The following is a 24,135-nucleotide window of genomic DNA, read 5'->3' on the forward strand; positions in this document are numbered from 1 at the left end:
TAACTGTTACAACTTTTCTTCTTTCTAACAGGTACCTTTATATGACCAAATGGTGAAATTGATTTGTACTCTAGTAGATCATAAAGATGATGTCAACTGCTGTGCCTTCTCCTCTTCCTTCTTGGCTACATGTTCCTTGGACAAAACTGTCCGATTATATTCTTTAAGCAATTTTGAAGAGCTTCCTTATTCACCACTAGAAGGACATACTTATGCTGTCCACTGCTGCTGCTTCTCTCCATTGGGACATGTTTTGGCTTCATGTTCTACAGATGGCAACACCGTTTTGTGGAATACTCACAATGGACTAAAATTGGCTGTGCTAGAGCACCCCTGTAGAAATCCTGTACGAATTTGCAGATTTTCCCCTGATTCCACCTTTTTGGTTTCAGGAGCGGCAGATGGAAGTGTCAATCTTTGGAAGGTCCAGTCCTTGAAAGTATACCGGTGAGTAGGCCAACCGTAACATGAATTAGAAAGATGTTACACCATTCACCTGTCCAAAGGGTTATTACTAACGTCACTGTTGCTACTTGATGTTTACTATATGTGAAGAAGGTGTTAAATATACTAAGACCATTTTTATCAGTGTTATTTCAGTGAATCGAAATGAATCCTTGAATCTATGATTTCTCCAAATTAAGAGTTCCTTCTGTAAATAAATGGCTCAGGTCCAGGCTATTTATCAAATCACATCTCCCTGTATAGACCATCTGGGGCACTTTGGTCAGCAGAGGAGGCCCTGCTCTCAGTCCCACTGCCGTCACAAGGGTGGCTGGTGGGAATGAGAGAGGGGGCCTTCTCTGTGATGGCCTCTGGGACTCCCTCCCTAAAGAAATAAAAATGGCCCTACCCTCTCCTTTAAGAAACAGTTAAAGACACATCTAAGCACCTTAGCATATGGAGAGGGAGGATTAACATAACTGCCACCCCATAGCAGCTATGGTCTAAGTGAAAATACAACAAATGCTGAACATTTTCAGCAAATTGGTCATTTAAATCTGTCCAGGTATACGTTCACTCTGTGCAATAATGTTTTTACTGAGTGTCACGTTTAATTTTTTTTTTATTTAGAATTTTTATTATAAGAGTATGTTATTGTCATGTTATACTTTTGATATTAGTGAAGTACAGTAGAGTCTCACTTAACCAACATAAATGGGCTGGCAGAACGTTGGATAAGCAAATATGTTGGATAATAAGGAGGGATTAAGGAAAAGCCTATTAAACATCAAATTAGATTATGATTTTACAAATTAAGCACCCAAACATCATGTTATACAACAAATTTGACGGAAAAAGTAGTTGAATTCAAAATAATGCTGTGTAGTAATTACTGTATTTATGAATTTAGCACCAAAATATCATGATTTATTGAAAATATCTATTACAAAAATGTGTTGGATAATCCAGAAATTTGGATAAGCGAGTGTTGGATAAGTGAGACTTTACTGTAGTTGTGGTATTGAATGTTTGCCTTTTATATGTATGTTAATCGCCCGGAGTCCCTCTGGGGAGAGAGGGTGGTCTAGAAATAAAGTTTTATTTTATTATTTTTATTTATATAAAAATAACTCCCCATTCCAAGCATAAGAAATGCAGATTTCCCCTCTGTTTTAAAGAATTCACTTTTTGACAGCCCATTTTTTGACAATTATAGATTATACCCAGAATATATATTACTAGGGGGCCCCTGGTGGCACAGTGTGTTAGAGCGCTGACCTGCTGAACTTGCGGCCCAAAAGGTGCCAGGTTCAAATCCCGGGAGCGGAATGAGCGTCCGCTATTAGCCCCAGCTCCTGCCAACCTAGCAGTTCGAAAACATGCAAATGTGAGTAGATCAATAGGTACAGCTCCGGCGGGAAGGTAATAGCGCTCCATGCAGTCATGCCAGCCACATGACCTGGAGATGTCTATGGACAATGCCGGCTCTTCGGCTTAGAAATTGAGATGAGCATCAACCCCCAGAGTCGGTCACGACTGGACTTAACGTCAGGGGAAACCTTTACCTTTATATATCACTAGATTCTTTATTTTTTTACTTCTGTTTATATTAATGACTGCTCACCCTGTCATTTTAATTCAGATAAACTATAGTTTGTTAAAATAAACAAACTTCAATCCTTGGTTTGTGAAGCTTTGGAATTTGGTTCACATTCTACATTACAGATGATCTGTTGTGCAGTGGCAAATTTTTAAACACTTCCCTTTTATATATGGCTTAATTTTTATGATTATATTTTTCAGACGAGTAACATTTTCACAGCTTTGTACTTCCAAAGTTCAAATTCTTTTATCATTGCCTTTCAGATCTGGTAGTGTTAAAGATGGCTCTTTGGTAGCCTGTGCATTTTCTCCTAATGGAAGTTTCTTTGTAACGGGATCATCATGTGGAGATTTAACTCTTTGGGATAACAAAATGAGATGCTTGTATAATGAGAAAGCCCATGATCTCGGAGTCACCTGCTGTGACTTTTCTTCCCAGCCACTTTCTGGTAACTTACTGTTTAAATAAATCATTTGAGTATTTTTCCCCTTTCCTTACTCTTATTCATATTCTTTTTCCTTTTGTCCTTGATGCTTGTGGCAGGTGAACAGAAACAGGCTGTTCTCAAATCCTTTTCATTTCTTCACAGTTATCCTCATGCTGAACATGATTACGGGGGAAATGTCGGGAAAGTTGCTTGGATGACTGGCATATCTGTGAAATGCTAATAGTACTCTACATACTCTTTTGTGATAAAGTCTAAATTTTGTGATAGAGGGAATTATTCCGAGACGTAACAATTGCATGCTCTCTTCCTAATGCATAGGTTTAACATCCTCTAGTTTTTTATACATAGCCAGCATGAGAAGAATAAACTGCAGTTTTATACAGACTAATATGGGAGAAAATTCCATTGAGCAGGCAGGCAAAGATTATGCTGTATAATCATATTTCTAAATACATATGGGAATAAGCCGCATTGGGCACAGAGACATTTATGCCTGTACACATTTACTTTGTTGTACAATATGTTAAATTGAAGGTTATCACAGGATTGCATCCACACACTTGCCATTCTATTCTCAAATATTCAACAGAGGCTCCCCCTGTTTAAGAGAGTTCACTGATTCACTAGGGCAGTTTTAGAGGGGAAGAAGAAACTGCAGGAAGAAGGTAAAATTGTTTAAAAGATTGCTTCTTCCCCCTTCTTCTAGCAGGAGATTTATATTAAGAACTCTGTCCACAGTTAGTCTGAATGAGCAATGAAAATCATGAACTGCAAGTCATAGTATTCCTCACCTTTGGCAGTTCTGTCTCTTTAAAAAACAAACATTTTCTAGTAGGAGCCCTATAAAGTTTTCCTAATCAATTTGTTTTAGTTGTTTGTTTGCTTTCATTTTGACTTCATCTTATGGCAATCCTATGAATGAGAGAATCAAGACTGTGATTTCCTTTATTGAATTAATCCATCTCTGAAGTGGTCTTCCTACTGCCCATGACTTACCACTTTGCTGAACAATATCACATTTTTTAGTCATGTTATGGTATGTCCAAAGTATGATAGGCTAATGTGCTACTCTAGTAGTAATATTACTCTGGCACCCATTTGTTTGTCTTTTTGACAGTCTGTACTATTCATAAAATACTTTTCCAGCACCACATTTCAAATGAGTTGATTTTCTGCCTTTCAGCTTTCTTCACTCTTCAGCCTTCACAATCATCCACAGAAAACAAAAATACTCATACATTGTTGGAAGTGAACATATGTATTTGTTCCTTTATTTTGGATAGGTGTAAAGCTTCATCAGCAATCAATAAATTAAATTGAGTAGAATTTGGAAATTGGGTGAAGGAGAGCTGTATAGCAGAATGAGAATTATGACTAAATGAGGGACTGCAGAAGATTCATATATTTGGGCTTACATCAAAGTCAGAGTCATGTACATGAAAAGTACAAAAAACCCTACTGCCTTAATACAACAATCTTTTTGACCTTCGTACATGTTATTTCTCAATATTTATGATTGCTCAAACTTATGTTTTGTAAAAACTTGTATTCTGTGAAATAGTAATATCTGTCCTGTTCTTTAAAAATATTTAAAGTGTTGGCAGCTAAAATACTATAAGTTTGAAATATTATTTAAGACAGACATGGTCTATCATTAATCTTTCATAATTGGCCTTTTTTTCATTTTCAGTTCTCACAGTCCAACTGTATATGTATATTTACATAACCTGAATGCATTTTCAGAAATATTTCAGTTACAGTATACATAATGAAGTATAATAATTATATGCTGCAATATTAACACATACTGAAGAAAATAGGTCAGTTTCCATTATTGGTAGAATAAATAAATATAATCATCATCATCATCATCCAGGGAGCAAGGGGGAACAATTTCTCTGTAACTTCTGGTGTGCCCTAAAACTGAGTCTAGAAACCTTGGAAAACCTCAAGAACTAGTCTCTGGTTGATCTTGAGGAGGAGAGGAATGTTCCACTGCATCTGCCAATGCATGGAAATTCCTATGTCTAATAGGGAGCAGTATCTAAACTGATTCTGTTTAGAGATTAGTTCTACAGCAAACATGCTTGTTCTGTGTTAATATTGTTTTAAGATTAACTTAGTTAATGTTTAAAATAAAGTTATTTCAAATAATTTACCAAATATACTCAAGTGCAGGTCAATCTCATGTATAAATTGAGGACTGGTTTTGGGGCCAAAATTATGGATTATCAAATGACCTGTGGTTAAATCAAGTGTCATTCCACAGAAAGGGGAAAGCATCACTTCTTCAGTAGAAGTTGTCCTAGCTGTTGCTGCTGCCATTTCCCCACTCTGGCATCCAAAAAGGCTAAGAAGTGGTGCCACATCAGAGAGAGAAGAAGCTGTTAGTATTTCTTTTACATTCTCCCAGGAGAGGCTTAACTCTTGCCTTTCACCAGTCTACTAAGAGGAGGGGTTCCTTTTTTGATAAGGGTTACGATACAGTGCTCACATTGACCTGTGGATAAGTTGACCCAAGTTTTTGCATTGATTTTTTTGACTTAAATGTTTAGACTTATGCATGAGTATATACAGTAAATCTTTTTTTCTTTCACAATAAAAGTTTGTCAACGTATTCTTGTTTATCCACACTGACAGCAGTGGATATAGTTTCAGCCTCCTCAACAGGAGTCGTTATACCCTTATCTTTGCCAAGTAAAGCCAGATAGAAATAATGTCAGTGTATCATAAAAACAAATTGTAGATCTGCATTGAGACCATGGCATGATGGTTAGGGTAACTATGGTTTCAGTCTGATTTTGATATCTCTGTATCTGCTATATGTTAGAACAGTGGTTCCCAACCTTTGGGCCTCCAGAAATCCCTGCCAGTTTACCAGCTGTTAGAAACTGTGGGAGCTGAAGTCCAAAACACCTGGAGGCCCAGAGTTTGGGAACCACTGTGTTAGAAAAATAACTCATTCATCCCAATAAGATCTTTGAGGCAAGTTCCTCTAGAACAAATATGAGCAGATGGCCTGATTCCCTCAACTGGATTGGGACAATAACATGGAAAAAAGTAATAAAGTCAGGAGACTGATCCAGTTCAGGGGCCTATGACCAGAAATGTAATTCTTAAAAATATATGCTTATAATTATTAGGTGCAATATTGGCCTTATGTCTAGTCTGGTCTCAATAATCCTATCAGATATTTGAGGAATGCAGATCATGGGCCCAGATTAGATTATACCTCCTCTTCCTTTTTAAGAAGATTGGAAACTGGTTTTACGTTGTGATAGAATGAGTCAGCCTGGTCTCAGGGTGTCAGATCCAGCAATTGTTTTATGGCATTATGAGCAAATATTTTGCTAGGTGATATAATGAATAAGCTATTTACAGTGAAGCAATGTTCTCTATTAAACATTCTATGTAATGATTTATGGCCACAACATTTATTCCTCAAAATTAATTTATTTCTACAATGATATCTTAACATTACTAGTGCATGTATCTTATGTTTATCATTTTTGTTGTAGTGGAAAATCCTTACATATAATCTTCATTTTATTTATTCTGTTAGAGATTATTCTGACAGACCTCCATTTTCTGTTGATACAGATGTTGTTAGTTTTTTACTCATCTATTTCTGTGATTTGTATACATTATAGTTTTTTGCATTTGATTTTGACAGTGATTCACTAACTGTAAATGCTTCCTCACTTCTCTTTTGGGGGAAGCACAAAAAGCTTTTTTTATCCTGCTAATTACATTCACTCTTTTTTTTTCCCCTGTGGTTCTTTACTCACTGATATCTTAGAAATGAGTGTATTCTATAAATAACTTTTCTTTCCTTCATATCAGATGGTTTGTAAAATACTGCTTTGTTTATGGTCAAATATCCTTTAAAACGTGCAGTAGGAAAGAAAAATGGGTTGCATATATATTAGAGACTGGCTGTCCCTGGCACGCATTGCTGTAGCCTAGCTGGGTTAAATGGGAAAGAAAGTATAGAGAAAGATATATGTGATTTCACGATACTTGTAGATAGGAAATATTTGTGATTGTTCCATTGTCTGTGCAGATATAGAGATTGTCTGGTTTGGCGACTCTGGAACACACAGCATATTATTGTCCATGTGATAAGCACATCTCTTTCTTTCTCTACCCACCCCTTAGGGAGAATGACAGAGGGCATAGCTTCTTCATTGGCCATGCCCCCGTGTTATTTTCCTGCGGGGAGAGGCCATAGGCCCCTCCCAGGAAGCAACCCTAGTGCCCCCTCCTCCCAATCATTGCTGTGTAGTTCTTGGTAGTGGGTAGGTAAGCATAAGGAGGGTATTCATAAATGTCTCCCTTCCTTCTCACCCTCAGGCCTCCCTAGATGCCTTCGTCGTTGCCTTAGAGGTGAGCCCCCCTCCCCCCCCCCAAAGCGGAAGGAGGCTCATCCTAAATGCCTCCCTTCCCTTCCCTGTCAGTTAGCCATTCTCAGCCCTCAGGCTTCCCTGCAGACTTCTTCTGCCTCCGCCATTGCCTTGGAGGTGATTCCCATTGTGGCCCATCTCCGAGGTGAAGGGAAAGGCTGTTCTTCCCCTCTACCGCCTTCCTTCCCTTTCTCCCATCATTTCTGGTTTTGCCTCAGCCCTTGCCATCTCTGCGCACCCTTCTCCTCCTTCCTTAAACTGTCATTTGTAGTACAGTGGCTGTTGCTTGTTTGTCCAGCAGATGGCGCTGTTTGTGAACCAAGGCATGGTTTTATCTGTCTCAGGTGTGACAAGTGTGTAATAGTAGGTATGTGAATACCTTGAAACACTTGCCAGTTCGAAAGCTACGTTGTGTCCAAACTTCGAAGCAATCATTGAAGTAGTTTGGGAAATATGAGATCCCTCACAAACAGACATTACATTTTTATTTATATAGATGTAAAATCTGTAAAAATAAGACTATTAACTGCAGTCCTAGCATTTATAATAAAAATAATGCATATTGTGCCCCAGTTTTATTCCCTGGTTACCTGTGATGCTGAAATTAGTTAATCTTGAGGGATTGCTGCAAAAATAATCTGTTCACACTGTTCTTTAATTTGTCAAAAATAGAGGTGAAAAGGATATAGCCTTCCAAATGTTTCTGGAGTGCATCTCCCAGGAAACCCCACCATTGGTTGTACTGGCAAAGGCTGCTGTAAATTGCAATCCAGCAACATCTTTAAAAAATAAATGTTTATTTCTTTCTACTGCAAATGGGGGGAAAGCGCATCTTAGAAATGATGAAATATAGATATACAAATAGGGTATTTTAGCTGTACAGGTGGGATTTTTCACACTGTAACTATTATTTGACACAATTCTGTCAGTATGCAAAATTTGTATTATCTAAAGATACACTATTTTACTTTATGGCTAGGTAGCTTTGCTTCCCCTCCAGGCAGTTCTGCCAAATAATGTTTGTGCTCAGTTGCATTCGTCTTTGAATTCGCCTTTGAAATCTCATGCCCCATCAGAATTATAAGTATGCATTTTTGGAACAAGCCTATGTATTTTGGTCTAGATCCAGCCCACTCAATTCAATTGTTCACAGTTTGTCCATCTTATCAAATGCACAAATATATATATATAAAGAAATAATTTATTTTCAATATTTGCATTTAAAAAGGTAATAAGGAAGATGTTCAATATTACCAGATGGCATCTTCAGGTCAGGACAGCATGATTAAGATATGGCTCATGTCATTTACTGAACACACAGGTATGTATATTATAAACATCATAATCCTACAATGTTGTTGTATTTCGTATTATTTTGTTGAGATTCTATACACACAGGTAAAAGCAAAAGAAGGGGAATAAACTTGTAATCTACTGGTGAATAAAAAGAAATGCAAAGCAAATTTATTTATATTTTAGCATATGCATATCCTAGCCTTCCGTTATAGTCACAGCGCTTGAGGCAGATTATAGCAATGTAAGATGACTTAAAAATATGACAATGCAATACGGTAGTAAATAAAACAGTTTAAAAACACATACAGGCAGGTGCAGCAGGTAATACAAGAGATCCATCCTTAAGAAATGTATAAATGTTACACTATAAAATGACTTATTGACTGACATAGTAGTCATTGCTAATGACAGGGTGTCATTTTCCTATTCTGTGCTGAGTCCAAAAATGTAATTTAATATTCTTCCTTATATTTAAACAAAAACAGATTTTCTCTCTACCCCATTTATTCATGGCATTCCTTTCATTTCTTCCAATCCACTGAAATGCTATGTAAACCTTTGCGTGTTATTCATATTCTGATAGCATTTGGTTTCCATGCTGTAATACTGGATGTTTCACGGCTTTTGAACCTAAAGCAACGAAGGGTTGTTGTTTTTTACAGTGAATTATGACATAATTTTAGTTTTCTGGAGTAGTAATTGGGAGGCAGCCAAATTGTTCTAGTTAGCTTTTTTGTTATTATCTCTTCTGCGGTGGCTTTCTCTCAAAGTAAATACTTCAATATTGTGTGCTCTTCAGTTTGAAGCAGCCGTTTCCACTTCAGCACAGATCAGTTGTATTTAACTACTCTTCTCAACCTTCCTAATGCTGCGACCCCTTAATACAGTTCTTTATGTTGTGGTGACCACTCAACCATAACATTATTTTCGTTGCTACTTCATAACTGTAGTTTTGCTACTGTTATGAATTGTAATGTAAATATCTGATATTCAGAATGTATTTTCATTTACTGGATCAAATTTGACACAAATACACGATATACACAAATTTGAATACTGGTAGAGTTGGGGAGGGATTTATTTTATCATTTGGGAGTTGTAGTTGCTGGGATTTATAGTTAACCTACAATCAAAGAGTATTCTGAACTCCACCAACAATGAAATTGAACCGGATTTGGCACACAGAGCTTCCATGACCAACAAAAAATACTGGAAGGGTTTGGTGGGCACTGACCTTGCGTTTTGGAGTTCACCACATCCAGAGAGTACTGTGGACTCAAACATTGATGGATCTGGACAATACTAAAACCATCAGAAAAATATGTTTTCTGATGGTCTTTGGCAACCTCTCTGACACCCCCCTCATGACCCTCCCCCAGTGTTGAGAAACACTGCTATAGTGTCTTTCTAGGGAAGAGATGTTTATGTATATTATTTATTGCTTTTTATGGTATAAGAACCACAACCTTTTTGAGGAACAGTAATGAACAGGTACACCGAATATTTACTGCTAGGTTTTTTCCAAGTTTCATAATTTTGACCAGTTTCTTTCGTCAAACCTGGGAAAGAAATAATATATAGGTTTTGGTTTTTTATTCAGATGTGACAAGCTTTTCATTTGGTAAAGAACTTTTCATTAAATTCATTAAATCCATTCTTTAAATATATAGGACTTGAACTGAAATGTAAGTGCACATTAAACGGACACACTGCCCCAGTTCTAGCTTGTGCCTTCTCCTGTGATGGCAAAACTTTAGTCTCTGGGTAAGAATCTTTGCTTCATTTGCGTCCTTGAATTTTATAGTCAGTTTGGACCTTTTTCTCAATCTCTTGTCTGTATTTATATATTTATAATGCTGTGTATGCCTTTAAGTAATTTCTGACTTATGATAACCTTAAGATGAATGAATCATGGGGTTTTCTTGGCAGAATTTGTTCAGAATAGATTTTGGCATTGCCTTCTTCTAAGGTTGAAAGGATGTGGCTTGTCCAAAATAATCCATTAAATTTCCATGACTGAGCAGAAATTCAAATATTATAGAGATGGTACAGGAGAATGTAATGTGTAATAATAATAATAATAATAATAATAATAATAATAATAATAATAATAATAATAATACTTTATTTTTATATCCCGCTCTCATCTCCCCCAGGGGGACTCAGGGCGGCTCACATGGGGAACAAGCCCAATGTCACATATAATAAATAGTCATACAATAAAACCAATATAAACAATAAAACCATAAAACAGGATAAAACAGTTCTTTATCCCTGATGCAAGGTTTGTTTATTTTATTTCTGTTATATATCAGATTTTTTTCCCTTTTTAGGTCAGTCGACAAAACTGTAGTGATTTTTGAAACTGTAAGTATTTAACAGCATAAAAGGGAAAACATTATTGTATAGTGATAACAGTGTATAATGATGTAAGCCTCCGTATCGCTATGGTTTTATTGAAACAAGTAATTTTTATTCTTTAAACCAAACTGTAGTGTAATTAGGGATGCATCTACACCAGGCATGGGCAAACTTCAGCCCTCCGGGTGTTTTGGACTTCAACTCCCACAATTCCTAACAGCCTCAGGCCCCCTCCTTTACCTCTTTTCTGACGGGGGAAAAGGAAGGGGCCTGAGCCTGTTAGGAATTGTGGAAGTCCAAAACACCTGGAGAGCCGAAGTTTGTGCGCGCCTGGTCTACACTCAAAATTAATGTAGTTTGACACCATTTTAACTGTTCAATGCTATGGATTTATAGAAGTTGTCATTTGATGAGGCACCAGCACCCTTTGGCAGCAAAGGTTAAAGATCTTGTGGAACTGCAACTTCCATGATTCCGTAGCGTTGAGCCATGGCAGTTAAAGTGGTCTCAAGCTGCATTCATTCTACAGTGCAGATGCACCCATAGTCTCATTCTGACTGTTGATAGATTTCTTCAATGGAGTCTTGCAGATTTCTTTTATCTCTTGTCATCAGTGGATTGTGCATTGTAACAACAGTTTTATTGAAACAGTAGTTTTAGCATGCTACTTTTTTTTTGAAGGACATAGGCATATAGAACACTGTGTGTTTCAGAAGTTTCTTCCTTCCCATGTTTCTAAGATCCAAAAAATGAAAAAAGTAGTCAGAAGCTCTGTGTTTGCCAGTATATCTTTTCGGCTGGAAAGAAGTTTCCTTTAATAGTCCCAATCTGATTTAAAGGAAAAAAAGAGATGCCTTTCACTCTCTGTTGGACAGCATAAGATTACCCAGACCAAGACTGAACAACCTGCTCCCCTTACTTCCACTGTGCCTAAGCGCTTGAGGATAGATACTGCAAGAAGTATGACAGAGCAAATTCGAAATGCTAGACTGGTTCACCTTCAGACAAGCCAATTGGGCAAGTTGATAGCTGTAGGTTAGTTTCTTCTTCCCCCTGCCAGTTGCATCAGCAGCTTGTTGTACCTGAATAAATTCTTACCCACATTTTTCTGCTGTATATTTATGTACGGAATTAAACTGCTGCTTGCATTCAAAAGTCCCTCTTGACTACCTCATATTGCTAAATTTGATAAAGAATTTAATCTTGGTCCTTAAATCCAGTGTGATTAAATGTGGACAAGGTGAATATGGATTATTTTCCCATAATTATTGTAAGCAAGTTAGTTTTTTCAATTGCTTCTTGACACATACCTTTATTACAGTCCATTTAAAGTAATAAAGCTAGTGAAATATTCTGACATTAGATAGATATTGGATTAAATGTTAGTTGATTCAATATTCTTGGTCTCTAATTTTAGAAAGGGCTGTGTTAGTCAATTTCAGAAATACATTTGTTGCACCTGAAAGACTAATATAGTCATTTTAAGAGGGACATGTTGTATCTTCTGAAAAATGCTTAAAGAAATCATTTTTTAAGAAGACATATAAAATGTCTTCTAATACAGTACAATGAAAGTTTAAAACATATTTGTGAAGGGTAACATCTAGTGGCCAAATGTGCTAATCGCAGGATTTTTGAATTGTTACTTTAAGTAAAGATTACAGTGTATTCTTGTCATGTTTCAGTTACTGCCTTATTTTTCATGTGTCACACAATTCTAAAAAGATTTTTTCAGGGAAAAAGAAATTACTGGATGATACTGTATTCCAAAATATTCCTTGATGAAATACTGAAAGTAGAATATGTATTTCAGTTTTGAGAAGTTTTACTGAAGCATATTTACATTTATGGAATATCCTTTTACCAATGCTAATGATTCAACTGTTGCTTTAGACAAGCTGTACTACTCCTTATTATTATTATTATTATTATTATTATTATTATTATTATTATTTACTTTTATCTCACTTTTCTCCCATGAATAGGACTCAAAGCAGCATACAAAATAAGAGAACAACATAATACAAAAACCACAATCCCCCAACCCAAACATATAGACAATAAATTAACAGATTGCATAGACCCAAATTGCATCAATATAAATAGCATAAAATCACACATACATCATTATCATTTTTAAAACTCTACACCACAGGCTGCTGAGGCTGTCCTAAAATGATTAAAACATTTAGCTGAACAGTTCAGAGATGTTAAGATCTGTAAATATATTCTTCATATCTGTACTTCTTGGTTTAAAGTTTTGCATATTTGACATATGGGAAGCTGTATTTCTGCTAGCCCTAATAAATGTGTTTGTTTTGGTTGACAGAACACTGGGAACATCCTACATACTTTGACTCAGCATACAAGGTTTGGTGTTAACTTATTTTTTTATTCCATTATCCAAGAAGAGCATTTAAAATATGATGTGCATCTACTGTATTGTTTATGTTTCTAGGTATGTTACAACGTGTGCCTTTGCACCAGATATGCCATTATTTGCTACAGGTTCAATGGATAAATGTGTGAAAATCTGGCAGTTTGAACCAAAGCAGCTTTTCACAGGTTAGAGTTGAACTATTTTTGTATTGTGCTTTATCATTTTTGTAGTTCTATTTGTTAAGCCAGTAGGAAATAAATTCAAACCTGCTTTTTGTCAACTCAGGACCCTTTTACAGCCATATAATCCAGAATATCAAGGCAGAAAATCCCACAATATCTGCTTTGAATTGGGATATCTGACTCCACACTGCCATATATTCCAGTTCAAAGCAGAGTTTTTATTCAGCTGTGTGGAACAGACAATTGGTTCTCACTGTTGCCTTATCTGAGTGGGAGTTGCTTTCTAAACTCTCAGGCATATTATCATCATTCACTTGTATCCTGATGTAGCTAACAACATATTTTAAAACAATACAGATTAAAAGTATAGAAAAGCATCATAAAAGCATAAAGAATGCATAAAGTTTGTTATAACAATTGGCCCTTTATGGGTTTGGAATAAGACTGAAACAAGGAAAATGGTACTTCAAAATTTCCCTAGAAGCAACAATTAGCCAGAGAGCCTAATCTAGAGTTACTATCTTGGAAGATATCCACTATGCATCATCAGAGTAATAACAGCTCGTGCCCAGGGAACAGGAAAACAACAGAGAAGGCCAAGGCGGGGGGGGGGGGGGGGGGAAGCAAGAGCATCACTGAATTGCATTATATCTTGACCAAACTATGTAACATCTGCAATAGAACTGGAGGGGGGGATACATTTTAAAAAACACAACTGATCCTTCACATTAGTGGGACTGACACACATTCAAATATTTGTGAGTTTGCAATCACTCTACCCACCTCTGCCACTTTCCAAGATGGCAGTGGCACTTTGCACAAGTCCCTTAGCCCATAGAGATAGGCATGTAGACTGACTTAAGACCTCCCAAACTTGGGTTGATCTGTTGTTGAAGGCTTTCATGGCCGGAATCACAGGGTTTTTGTGAGTTTTCCAGGCTGTATAGCCATGTTCCAGAAGCATTCTCTCCTGACGTTTCTCCCACATCTGTGGCAGGTATATATACCTCACAACCTCTGAGGATGCTTGCCATAGATGTGGGCGAAATGTCGGGAGGGAATGCTTGTAGAACATGGCTATACAGCTGGGAAAACACACAACAACATTGACTTGATCTGTTTTCCTATGTAAGAAGCAAGAAGAGTGTGCACTGTTATAGCCCTTCCAGACTTGAAGCCATTGTGTTAATGTGTATTAGTCAATCAGCCTCCCGCCGGGTGAAGCAGCTGGAGAGCAGCGAGCGCGTGCGCCGCCACTTGCGCCATGTGGCTGCTTGGCTCCACCCCATGTCCTTCGAGGATACGGGGCGGAGCCAAGCGGCCGCATGGCGCATGCGCGGTGGTCAGAGAGGGTGCCCCATCCATCTCGCTGTTCGGACCACCTCTGGTGGATGGATATGGGGTGGAGCCAAGCAGCCGCATGGCGCAAGCGGGAGGCCGCCCATCTCGCCACCGGTTTACTGATCGGTCCTGCCACCTGCCTTGGGGCGTTTTGCCCACATCTATGGCAGGCAGCCTCAGATGTTCTGAGGTCTGTTGGAAGCTAGGAAAGTGGGGTGTATATATCTGTGAAAAGTCCAGGGTGGGAGAAAGAGCTCTTTTCTGTTTGAGGCTAGTGTGAATGTTGCAATTGGCCAGCTTGATTAGCATTTAATGGGCTTGCAGATTCAAAGCCTGGCTGCTTCCTCCTTGGGGGCATCCTTGGTTGGGAGGTGTTAGCTGGCCGTGGTTGTTTCCTGTCTGGATTTCCCTTGTTTTAGGAGTGTTGTTCTTTATTTAGGCTTTTCCTTAATCCCTCCTTATTATCTAACATTTTCGCTTATCCAATGCTTTTATTTTTCAGTGATTGGTTTGGGGAGGCACCAAAATTCTGTTCGCCTACACTTGAAAATTACCTTGAGCCGGCCCTGGCCATGTGCACATTCATTGGGGGGATAGGGAAGAGAAGTGATCACTGCCACCATACACTGACTTTTGATGCCTGAAGCTGCTCTGTGCATGCATCAAGCATCCTGGGCTTTGGGAAGAAAGGAGAAGTGCGACCACTGTCACCAAGAATTGCCTTTCGAATCCAGTGGGCAGGCAAAGGAAGATGTAGAGAGGGTGAAAGGGTGGGCAGGCAAAGAATGAGACGGGCAAGCAATTGGTTGGCTGGGCAAATAAAAACTCAGGGAGGGCAAAAAGAGTGGACGGTCAGAAAAAGACCATCCACTCTTTACCCTCCCTGCATTTTCTCTGCCCAGCTAACAAATTGCTTGGCGGATGAGTGAATCCTTTGGAAATCATGATGATAGCTGCTACCAGTAGAAGAGGGAGGGAAGGGGCTCTGCTCCTACTATGTTCCTAGTGGCTTTGCCACTGCTTGCCCTGGCTGCCCTTCTAGACTCCATCCCTCAACTGTGTCTTGCACTGTGCAGCCCATCTGTGGGAGAGAAAAGCAGGGAGGGTGAGTGGACAGAGGAGGAGACAGAAAGACAAGCAAGACCTCTGGAGGCCATAGTGATGTCTCCCCATGCTGCGCCCAAGATAGTCTTGGGGGTATTGGCAGCTTTTTGACTTTTGCAAAGGTCCTCTGTCTCTAACTCCTGTAAATGTGGAGGGCCAACTGTATTTTTTAAAAATCCCATTGTTCCTTTGATCCTGACCAAAAGTTTGGACTTTGTAGAGTTTGCTTCCAAAAAATAACAAATCAAAAGAAAAAGAAAATAAAGAAAAATGAGTTGTAGATGGCAACATGTTGTTGGACAGGAGTCGAATATTATGTATAGATCAAAACTATCAAAATATATAAAATCATTGTGGTACAAAGCTTGGAAAATTACTTTTTATAGAAAAGGAACGCATATCTTCAACACTTTCTTTTCCAATTCCTGGAAAATTTGTTGAAATAGATTTGGTATCTTTCGGAAACAAGCTCCATGATTATATTCCGTAGAACCAGCAGGGTGAATTTACATCAATTTACGATAAAACAATATAATCTTGTATTCAAGGTGGAAAGTAAGATCCAGCAGAGGTTCCCCTGCTGGTAAGTAGGTATAAAGGAAGGGAACTGTCAGTTTGGATCAAGTCATCTGTTCAAGGTCTCAAGCTTCTGGAATACTATGCCAACCAAGTTTTTTGGAAAGCAGATGCCATTCTAGAAGAAGGGAGGAATCAGCAAAAATTGCCACCCACTTCCATCTTCTAGCACAAGCAGGCAGGACTGTGCTGAGTGCCCATCTGGATCATCTCATTAAAAACAAGTCATCATTGAAGCAAAATTTCCTTTCATTTAAGTGCACAATATGTTCAGGATTTTCATATTACATAGCACTTTCTGATTTTAATATATAAAATAATAGCAATACACAGAGTCTTGGCAATACTTCAGTGGTTTTATTCGAGATACTGTTTGTTCTTTGCAAAAATTTCCTTTTCATCTTCCCTCAGGAAGTGCACTAATTGAGGAACCAAAGATAGCTGTTGATAACTGGTCTGAAGAAGATGTTTCTGCTTGGCTGTGCAAACATGGCTTAGATGATCTAGTTGAGATTTTCAAAAAAAACAACATTGATGGGAAAGAACTGCTAAGCCTTACGAAAGAAAGCTTAACTGATGATTTAAAAATAGGTAAGGTTACTCTCTCTCTCTCTCTCTCTCTCTATATATATATATATATATATATAATTTTATTTATATATGCATAGATTTGCTCATGGACACACATGCAGCTTCCAAACATATCATGGCTATGGTCCTGAGGACCAGAAAAGTGCACATCCCTGCTATGGATCTTTGATGACTCCAGAATGTCCTGCTTCTACTTCCAGTCAACATTCCTACCATCCCTTGATTTTAGTTCCCTTGAACTGGATGTACAAAATGTTTCCCACAGGAACTGAAATGGGTAAAGCGGAGCAAGGATGAGAACCATATACTGGCCAAATGGAATTATCTGGATTAGTGGGTCCTCAGAGGTTACTGGATTATACTTACCAGAATCCATCATCATTGGCTTTGCTGAAGTCCCGTCACCTCTGGGGACTCAAGATTGGTAACCTTTGATCTAGTAATAGAAATTTATTCAGATTAATTATACTAGAATTGTGCTTGAGACCCAGAGTGTTCCATTATCTGCAGAAATTTCCCCACTTCTGAGACATCAGAGATCGTTTCCACTAGAAATGGCTTGTTGAATGGGGTTCCTTTGTGATCCAGATAATGAGCAGGCTTCTCTATAGAATTAAGAGATTTTCATAATGGCTTATGGATATCAGAATCTGCCATAGGGCAAGAATGGGCTTGTATGATTTCAAATTGCTTTCAGTTCTATAATGCTTAGAGATTTGGTGGTGTCATAAGTTCGATCATTCCAGCACAGCATTTTATCTTCAGTGCAAGTCAGTATGTATATATATGTGTGTGTATGTGTATATGTGTTTGTGTATGTGTATGTATGTATGGTCTCACTTATCCAAGCCTCGCTTATCCAAGCCTCTGGATTATCCAAGCCATTTTTGCAGTCAATGTTTTCAATATATTGTGATATTTTGGTGCTAAATTCATAAATACAGTAATTACAACATAACATTACTGCGTATTGAACTACTTTTTCTGTCAAATTTGTTGTATAACATGATGTTTTGGTGCTTAATTTGTAAAATCATAACCTAATTTGATGGTTAATAGTCTTTTCCTTAATTCCTCCTTATTATCCAAGATATTTGCTTATCCAAGCTTCTGTCGGCCCGTTTAGTTTGGATAAGTTGAGACTCTACTGTATATATAGTTTCTCTGATTTTTTGTTCTGCTCTCATAGGCACCAGTTAATAAATGACTTCATTACACTTAAGCGTTCACAGCTAGTTCTTACATTCTGTGCAAAAGTTGGAGCCCATAAACAATTTTTATAGCTCATCAGATCTAAGGGGGAAAAAAGAAGGAAAGGGAGAAGAAAGTGCTCTGTATGCATCTCTGTGAAAATTTGAGGAAGACAAAGTTGCCAAGCTTATCAGTTGAGACTAATCAAATAATGCTGATGGTAAGCTTATATGAAAATTGAAAGCCTTGGGACTGAAGAAAATATCCCTTGCTGAGCTGACCTCCTGCGAACACACCAGCACTCAGTGGAAAAATAGACCTAATAAGTTGTTGCCTTTGTACTGGGACTTCTAATGACACCACCAAGAACCAATTACAAGCTATAAATAGGAAAGTATGAATTTTATTACAACTTTAAAACATTAAGAACAGAGGCCTCACATATGAAGCCGTGTAAATGGAGTCAATCTACACGGCTTCATATGTGAGGCGTATACAATCTATGGGGATGGATAATAAAATGATGAATAAGAAAGTAACTGAGATTTGGCAGAGCAGGTCATAACAAGACCTGTCATAGTGCGTAAAAATATCTGAAATGTTTTAGTTAGCATAAAATGCTTTCCCCTAACAATTCTAACAAAGTTAATGGAATAGAACATATCAATCAGTCTTTCAGTTGGGTGGTTCTGTTTTCATACAGTGTATAATAATTACAGATATGAGGCATCTATTTATATTATTAAATTTTTTGTCTTGATGACTTCTATCAAATGTGGATGGTTAATTTAAAATTGGACATAGTTGTGCCAAAGTCCTTTCATCTTGACTTCAGGATCCTTTGCCTCCGGTAACCCTTGAGTTTCCTAGTGACAAGATATGAAAGCAAAAATACAAGTTACTCTTCTTTCTAAAAATACTTTGCACTATATAGGTTTAGGGAATATCGCTATCCTTCTTATCCCTTGGAAAACACATGTATATAAATTAAAATGGAAAAAGGCAGAAATATTCCTGTGTTGATTTTTTTCTAACATTATAAATAATAGCTCACATTACATCAGCATTTTGATGTCATACTCTTGCAAGTCTTTTTGTCTTTGTGTTGCCTATTCCATTTCCCATACAACCTGGAAATCATACTTAATGTCCTTTCAAAATGTAGAATTCCCTATTTTAAAGTTTTTGTTTTGTGCTGAGAGTAAACGAGTGCCTTGAAGTTCATCAACTATGGGAGTGCAGACCATGGACTTTTCTTTCACTGCTGTAGGATAATTGCTTGGATCTTGTCCTCTTATATTCGTTTTCTCCCAGCGGCATTTAACTGAAGGGCAGGTGGCCAACAGGCAGTTCATATGACATTGCATTAGATTGTTTGTTTTTGACACTTCTTTGGAATAATATACTTCCATTACAATGCAGATACAAGTCATCTCCCTTCAAAAGCTAATTGCCATATTACGACATAAACAACAGTTAAACAAGGCCAGCACAGTGCATTGAAACAAAGCAAAATATTTGTGCAGAAATGAATCAAATTTATATCTGTTACATGGTAGGATTAATAAAATGTATATGAACCACCCCTTATCACAATCTTTCTCCCTCTCCCATTTTTATGGTTGCTTATAAAACATCAATAAAATATTAGTTACTGAACAAACATCTAGCACATTCTTATCTTTTTCTACATGCTAACAGTTCAGGAACCATTAGCATTGCAACAAGACATAATTTCCATTATTAGCTAAATTACAAAATGGAATTCATTTTAGGTTACATTAATATTTTTACCATGATAAATATGAAGCAGGATTATCTGATTGGATCTAATTTTCAAACCGTTTTTACTTTCCTTCATAAAAAGGCATTCCAGAAGTATGATTTCAGCCAATTTGAAATTATTGACTGAGGATAGTATGTCAAGTTGGTTATGCTACTGTGGTAATTCATTATGAGATATATTCATTCTGGCAATAGTTAGAACATATTATGCCTTTTAGTTGATAACTATGGTACTTTCCAACCTAGGTGCTTTTAGCTAATAGTTATCTTTCAGATACTGAAATTTATGTTGTTATCTTGTGTGAATTTGTGAGAACAGGGAGAAAAAAAGAAAGATCTTCTTGCTTGCACCATATCCTCTGTTTTGTTTTTGTTTTTTAAAATCACTTGTTATCCTTAAGGATCAGTTTACATTTTAAGAGTGTATGAGACATGAATCCTGGATAGTATATTTGAAAAAGTAACAATTTGATATTTACCAGTGTTACAGAAAAAGGAAATATTTCTGTGACTGATTGAAATTCTCTGAATTAATATTTACCGTATTTATAATTTTGATCTAGCTAATACCTAATCATAACTAATATTATCTAGTTATGACTAATATGCAAATTGTTTTCCAGATTCCCTAGGTCTTCGCAGTAAAGTATTGCGTAACATTGAGAAGCTAAGGAATGAGCTGGGGTCAACTTGTCTTGGTATACCTGATGAATTTCTGTGCCCCATAACAAGAGAGCTTATGAAAGAGCCAGTCATTGCTGCAGGTTGGTCGTCTTTCTTGTGTCAATAATTAAGAGAAAGGTAAAGACTTACCATATATACTCGAAGATAAGCCAAGTTTTTCAGCCCTTATTTATGAGCTGAAAAAGCCTCCCCCTCTTATATTCGGGTCAAGGTCAAGCCAGCAGCGGAGCCTGGAGGCCACAGTATGTTTTCTTTTCCAAAACCTCCCTTCTTCGCTTCTCCTCCCAGGCTGGTTATCTTATTTTTTAAAGAGAGACTCACAGAGACAAGATGCGAATGTTTTCAAAAGCGAAAGGAGAATGTGAGAAAACGCTTGCAAGCCAGATTGCATGGGTAGAAGGGGAAGGAAAAAGGATATTCTTGCAAATTATTATTATTATTACCACTACTACTATTATTGCAAGAACATTTGAGTCCAAAGGGAGGGATAGAAGGAAAAGAGAGCAACAAAAGGTGTGTACTTCTTTTTATTCCTAAGGAAACAAAAATGAGGTGGGTTTTTTTGGGAGGGGGAGAGAAGTTTTAAAAAGCCTTTTCTGGCTACTTTTAGAGTTTGAAAAAGGGAGAAAGAAAAGAGATGGGAAAGGGCAGGAGAAAAGAGGACAAAGTTGTTTTTAGAGGGACTTTGCTTGCATTTCTTCCTTGGGTAAATGCATGCCCCAAAGCTTCTAAATATTTATATAGATGTTCCCCCTACAAATACATTAATGTATGAATTTTCCCCTCATATGTTTACAGGTCTTTGCAAATCCTATGTAAATATAAATAGAAATTTCCATGTACCTGTATATCTGTTCCTATATGTATACATTAATTTTATATATGAATTTTATATGAATTTTACCCTCACATGTTTGCAAGTGCAGAGGGAAAATGCACGCGTGCGCACGCACACACACACACAGATGTCTAGATAGATATAAACATTGATAAATAGGGCTTACAAATATTGCAGGAGGAAAATGCACATAGAGGATTTGCAAAGGTTTCAGAGGGAAATACACATGTGAAATTAGTATATATCATGATAGATCTATATCTAGCTCTGCATTGTTTATGTAGGCATTATATGTTTGCCTGTTACTATGTTGGAAGCTGGCCTTGAGTTCCCCAGGGGGAGATAAATAGGGCAGGGTACAAATGAAGCTGTTGTTGCTGATGATGACGATTATTATAAAGTTATTGTTGCTTTTCCACTTATAAAGTTAGTTTACTGTTTTTCTTTGAAATACAGTAAATATTCAAAACATTTAACCCACTGATGTCTCAATTAATGTAATTTTATTGGTATCTAATTTTATTTTTGAAATTTACCAGTAGCTGCTGCATTTCCGACCCTCGGCTTATACTCGAGTCAATAAGTTTTCCCAGTTTTTTGTGGTAAAATTAGGTGCCTCGGCTTATATTCGGGTCGGCTTATACTCGAGTATATACGGTATATATAATTAGGGCAAGGTTGGGCAATTGTGGAAGAATATGGGACTATATTGGATCCCCAGCAGACCATGGAACAGACCCTTACCATACTTGCATTTGCAAACAAAATCAAAAGTGTTTTTTAAAAAATCCCAAACACACTGAAGGGGAGCATGGGAGCATTTTCACAATGTTTGGAAGCCTTTCACTTCCTATTGACTTCCTGTTTTAAAATAGACTCCTTCAGGGCTTATATTTGTCAGGAGAGGGGGCAAACACGAAGGAAATATTCCTCAAATCTCTTAGAAAATGTTTTGGAACCATTTCTTTTTCTGAACAAAGTATTTTGAGCCTTTTGGATCACAAAAACAGCCCTGGGGACTTGAAAATTGAACTTTACCCATCTTACTAGCCTTGATTTGAGATACAAGTTGTGTAAAATATTGCTCTTTCAAAGTAATAGTGAAGAGGTTTGTAATGTTCAATATATTGGCAATTTGCTTGTACTCTTCCCCATAACAGCAAGGTAAGTCCAAGTGGAGGAATGGCATTCCTGTCCCCCCAACTGTTCTGCAAGTCCACAAGGTGAAAACTGGATCAATAACAGGAGTGGGAGGTGGAGCTTAAGTCCTAGATTTCACAAGCTCAGTATAAAGATGTAAATGTTCTGGGAGAGAAAGATCAGCTGAGTCCTGGACAAAAATTTAATATATTAAATTACTTGTTTTAAGAAGAGGGCACATCAAAAGCATATTAAATAATGTAAGAAGGTAGAAGTTTAAAAATGTGCTCATGTATGTGGATGACAAATTGATTCTATCGATCTATTGATCTATGAATCTAAGCAAAGTGAAGAAAAAGCAACATCTGTTTGTTCTCCTTTTGCTCCCAAACAACGGGGGTGGGGGTGAGAATCCAGAAATGAAACAAACTACTGGAACTAATGTGGAATAAAATAGCGTTTACAATGAATAGATATCAATTCATCATCTCCACATATCTCGTCTTGCTTTATTTTTGGTACACTGAGAAATACATATGCATTACATATCGAGAGTGAAGGTATTAATATTTTAGTGTTTTTACATTTTCTAATTATGGTATCAACTGTATGGCTGGAAAACGATCAATGTATGCATTCGGTTTCTTTAAAATATAGCTTTGCCTTTGTGGAAACCACTAAGTCATGCAAGGCAGAAAAAAATATTTTGTTCACCATGGTCTCCTTCACCATATCCATTTCTGTTCTGAAGAATTTCACTGCACTCAGGAGCAGCTTATGGAAGTACCTGACCTAAACAGGTTGTGGGAAGCTATAAGAACGGTTTACCTCACGTTAGTTATGTTACTTTTTGGGTGCTTGTGTTTCATACAATGACAGGCTGACAGCGCAAGAGACCTTGCCTAGCAGCTCTGATGATCCACCAAAAAATACTGATCAGTCATTCACTGTATTCTCTTTTTATTTAATTTAAAGGGAGGTTATACTTATTTCCCAAGGTGAGAAAATAATCATATGCTGAGTGCTACTGCATCCCAGGAATTGGGCAATATTTAGTAAGAGACTTATTCTTAGTTTACAGGTCTTAAGTGTCGTAGAATGTATTGTATTTATACACAGCACTAATGTGAACATTCTTTGTAGAGGTCCATATGTAAACAACATATTCCGATTAAAAGGACATTCCAAAGTTATACCAGTAATAGAATATATAGACTGATAAGCCACACTTTGCACTTAATAATAATAAAAAATAATAAAATGTTATTTATATCCTGCCCTATCTCCCCGTTGGGACTCAGGGCCTTTGTTATTTATAAGCACATGCATCATCTATATCACTGCTCAACCATCTATCACAGCTCTCTTGTGTGCGTGCAGTTGCAGACTCAAGTTTTTTTCAGCCTCAAGAGAGCCAACCCTGGGTGGGGAAGTGTGCACATACATCATCTACTGTGTACGTACATAAAGCAGCATCATGTGTTCATCTGATGACAGAATCCATCTAAGCCAGAACAATATATTGCACTTGGAGTGATTTTTCAAAATTTTAAATACCCTCCATTCAGAGCCCTGTTGCATAAAATCCATTACCTGGGACAGTGAATTAACCTTTCTGTTATGTAGGGCATACATACATAATGTCTCTTCTGGATTATCTACATTTCTTGCACAGAAAGTAATCTGGAGTAGGGAGAATCTAAAGTTGAAGTAGCTCTTAAAATAGTGGAAAAAAATTCCTTCCATGGCTTAGCAATGCTAACTTCTG

General features: G+C 37.3%; 1 protein-coding gene across 7 annotated transcripts in view; it reads left to right on the top strand.

The window, feature by feature from the left end:
- wdsub1 (WD repeat, sterile alpha motif and U-box domain containing 1) overlaps positions 1-24,135 on the top strand; it is a 37,488-nt gene continuing 13,353 nt past the window's right edge. For 4 of the 7 annotated variants that reach the window (XM_062970671.1, XM_016996875.2, XM_062970744.1 and 1 more), the window contains exons 1-9: positions 1-447; positions 2,311-2,495; positions 8,127-8,219; positions 9,865-9,958; positions 10,528-10,561; positions 12,885-12,925; positions 13,014-13,120; positions 16,550-16,729; positions 20,329-20,469. In XM_062970671.1, coding sequence (XP_062826741.1) covers positions 50-447; positions 2,311-2,495; positions 8,127-8,219; positions 9,865-9,958; positions 10,528-10,561; positions 12,885-12,925; positions 13,014-13,120; positions 16,550-16,729; positions 20,329-20,469 — 1,273 coding nt within the window. In that variant the 5' untranslated portion in view covers positions 1-49. Of the gene's footprint in view, positions 448-2,310; positions 2,496-8,126; positions 8,220-9,864; positions 9,959-10,527; positions 10,562-12,884; positions 12,926-13,013; positions 13,121-16,549; positions 16,730-20,328; positions 20,470-23,024; positions 24,134-24,135 lie in introns of those variants that run through there. The other 3 variants (XM_062970630.1, XM_062970819.1, XM_008119248.3) reach the window with 2 other exon arrangements.

The sequence above is a fragment of the Anolis carolinensis genome, chromosome 1, assembly GCF_035594765.1.
Source record: "Anolis carolinensis isolate JA03-04 chromosome 1, rAnoCar3.1.pri, whole genome shotgun sequence".
NCBI classification, from domain to species: domain Eukaryota; kingdom Metazoa; phylum Chordata; class Lepidosauria; order Squamata; family Dactyloidae; genus Anolis; species Anolis carolinensis.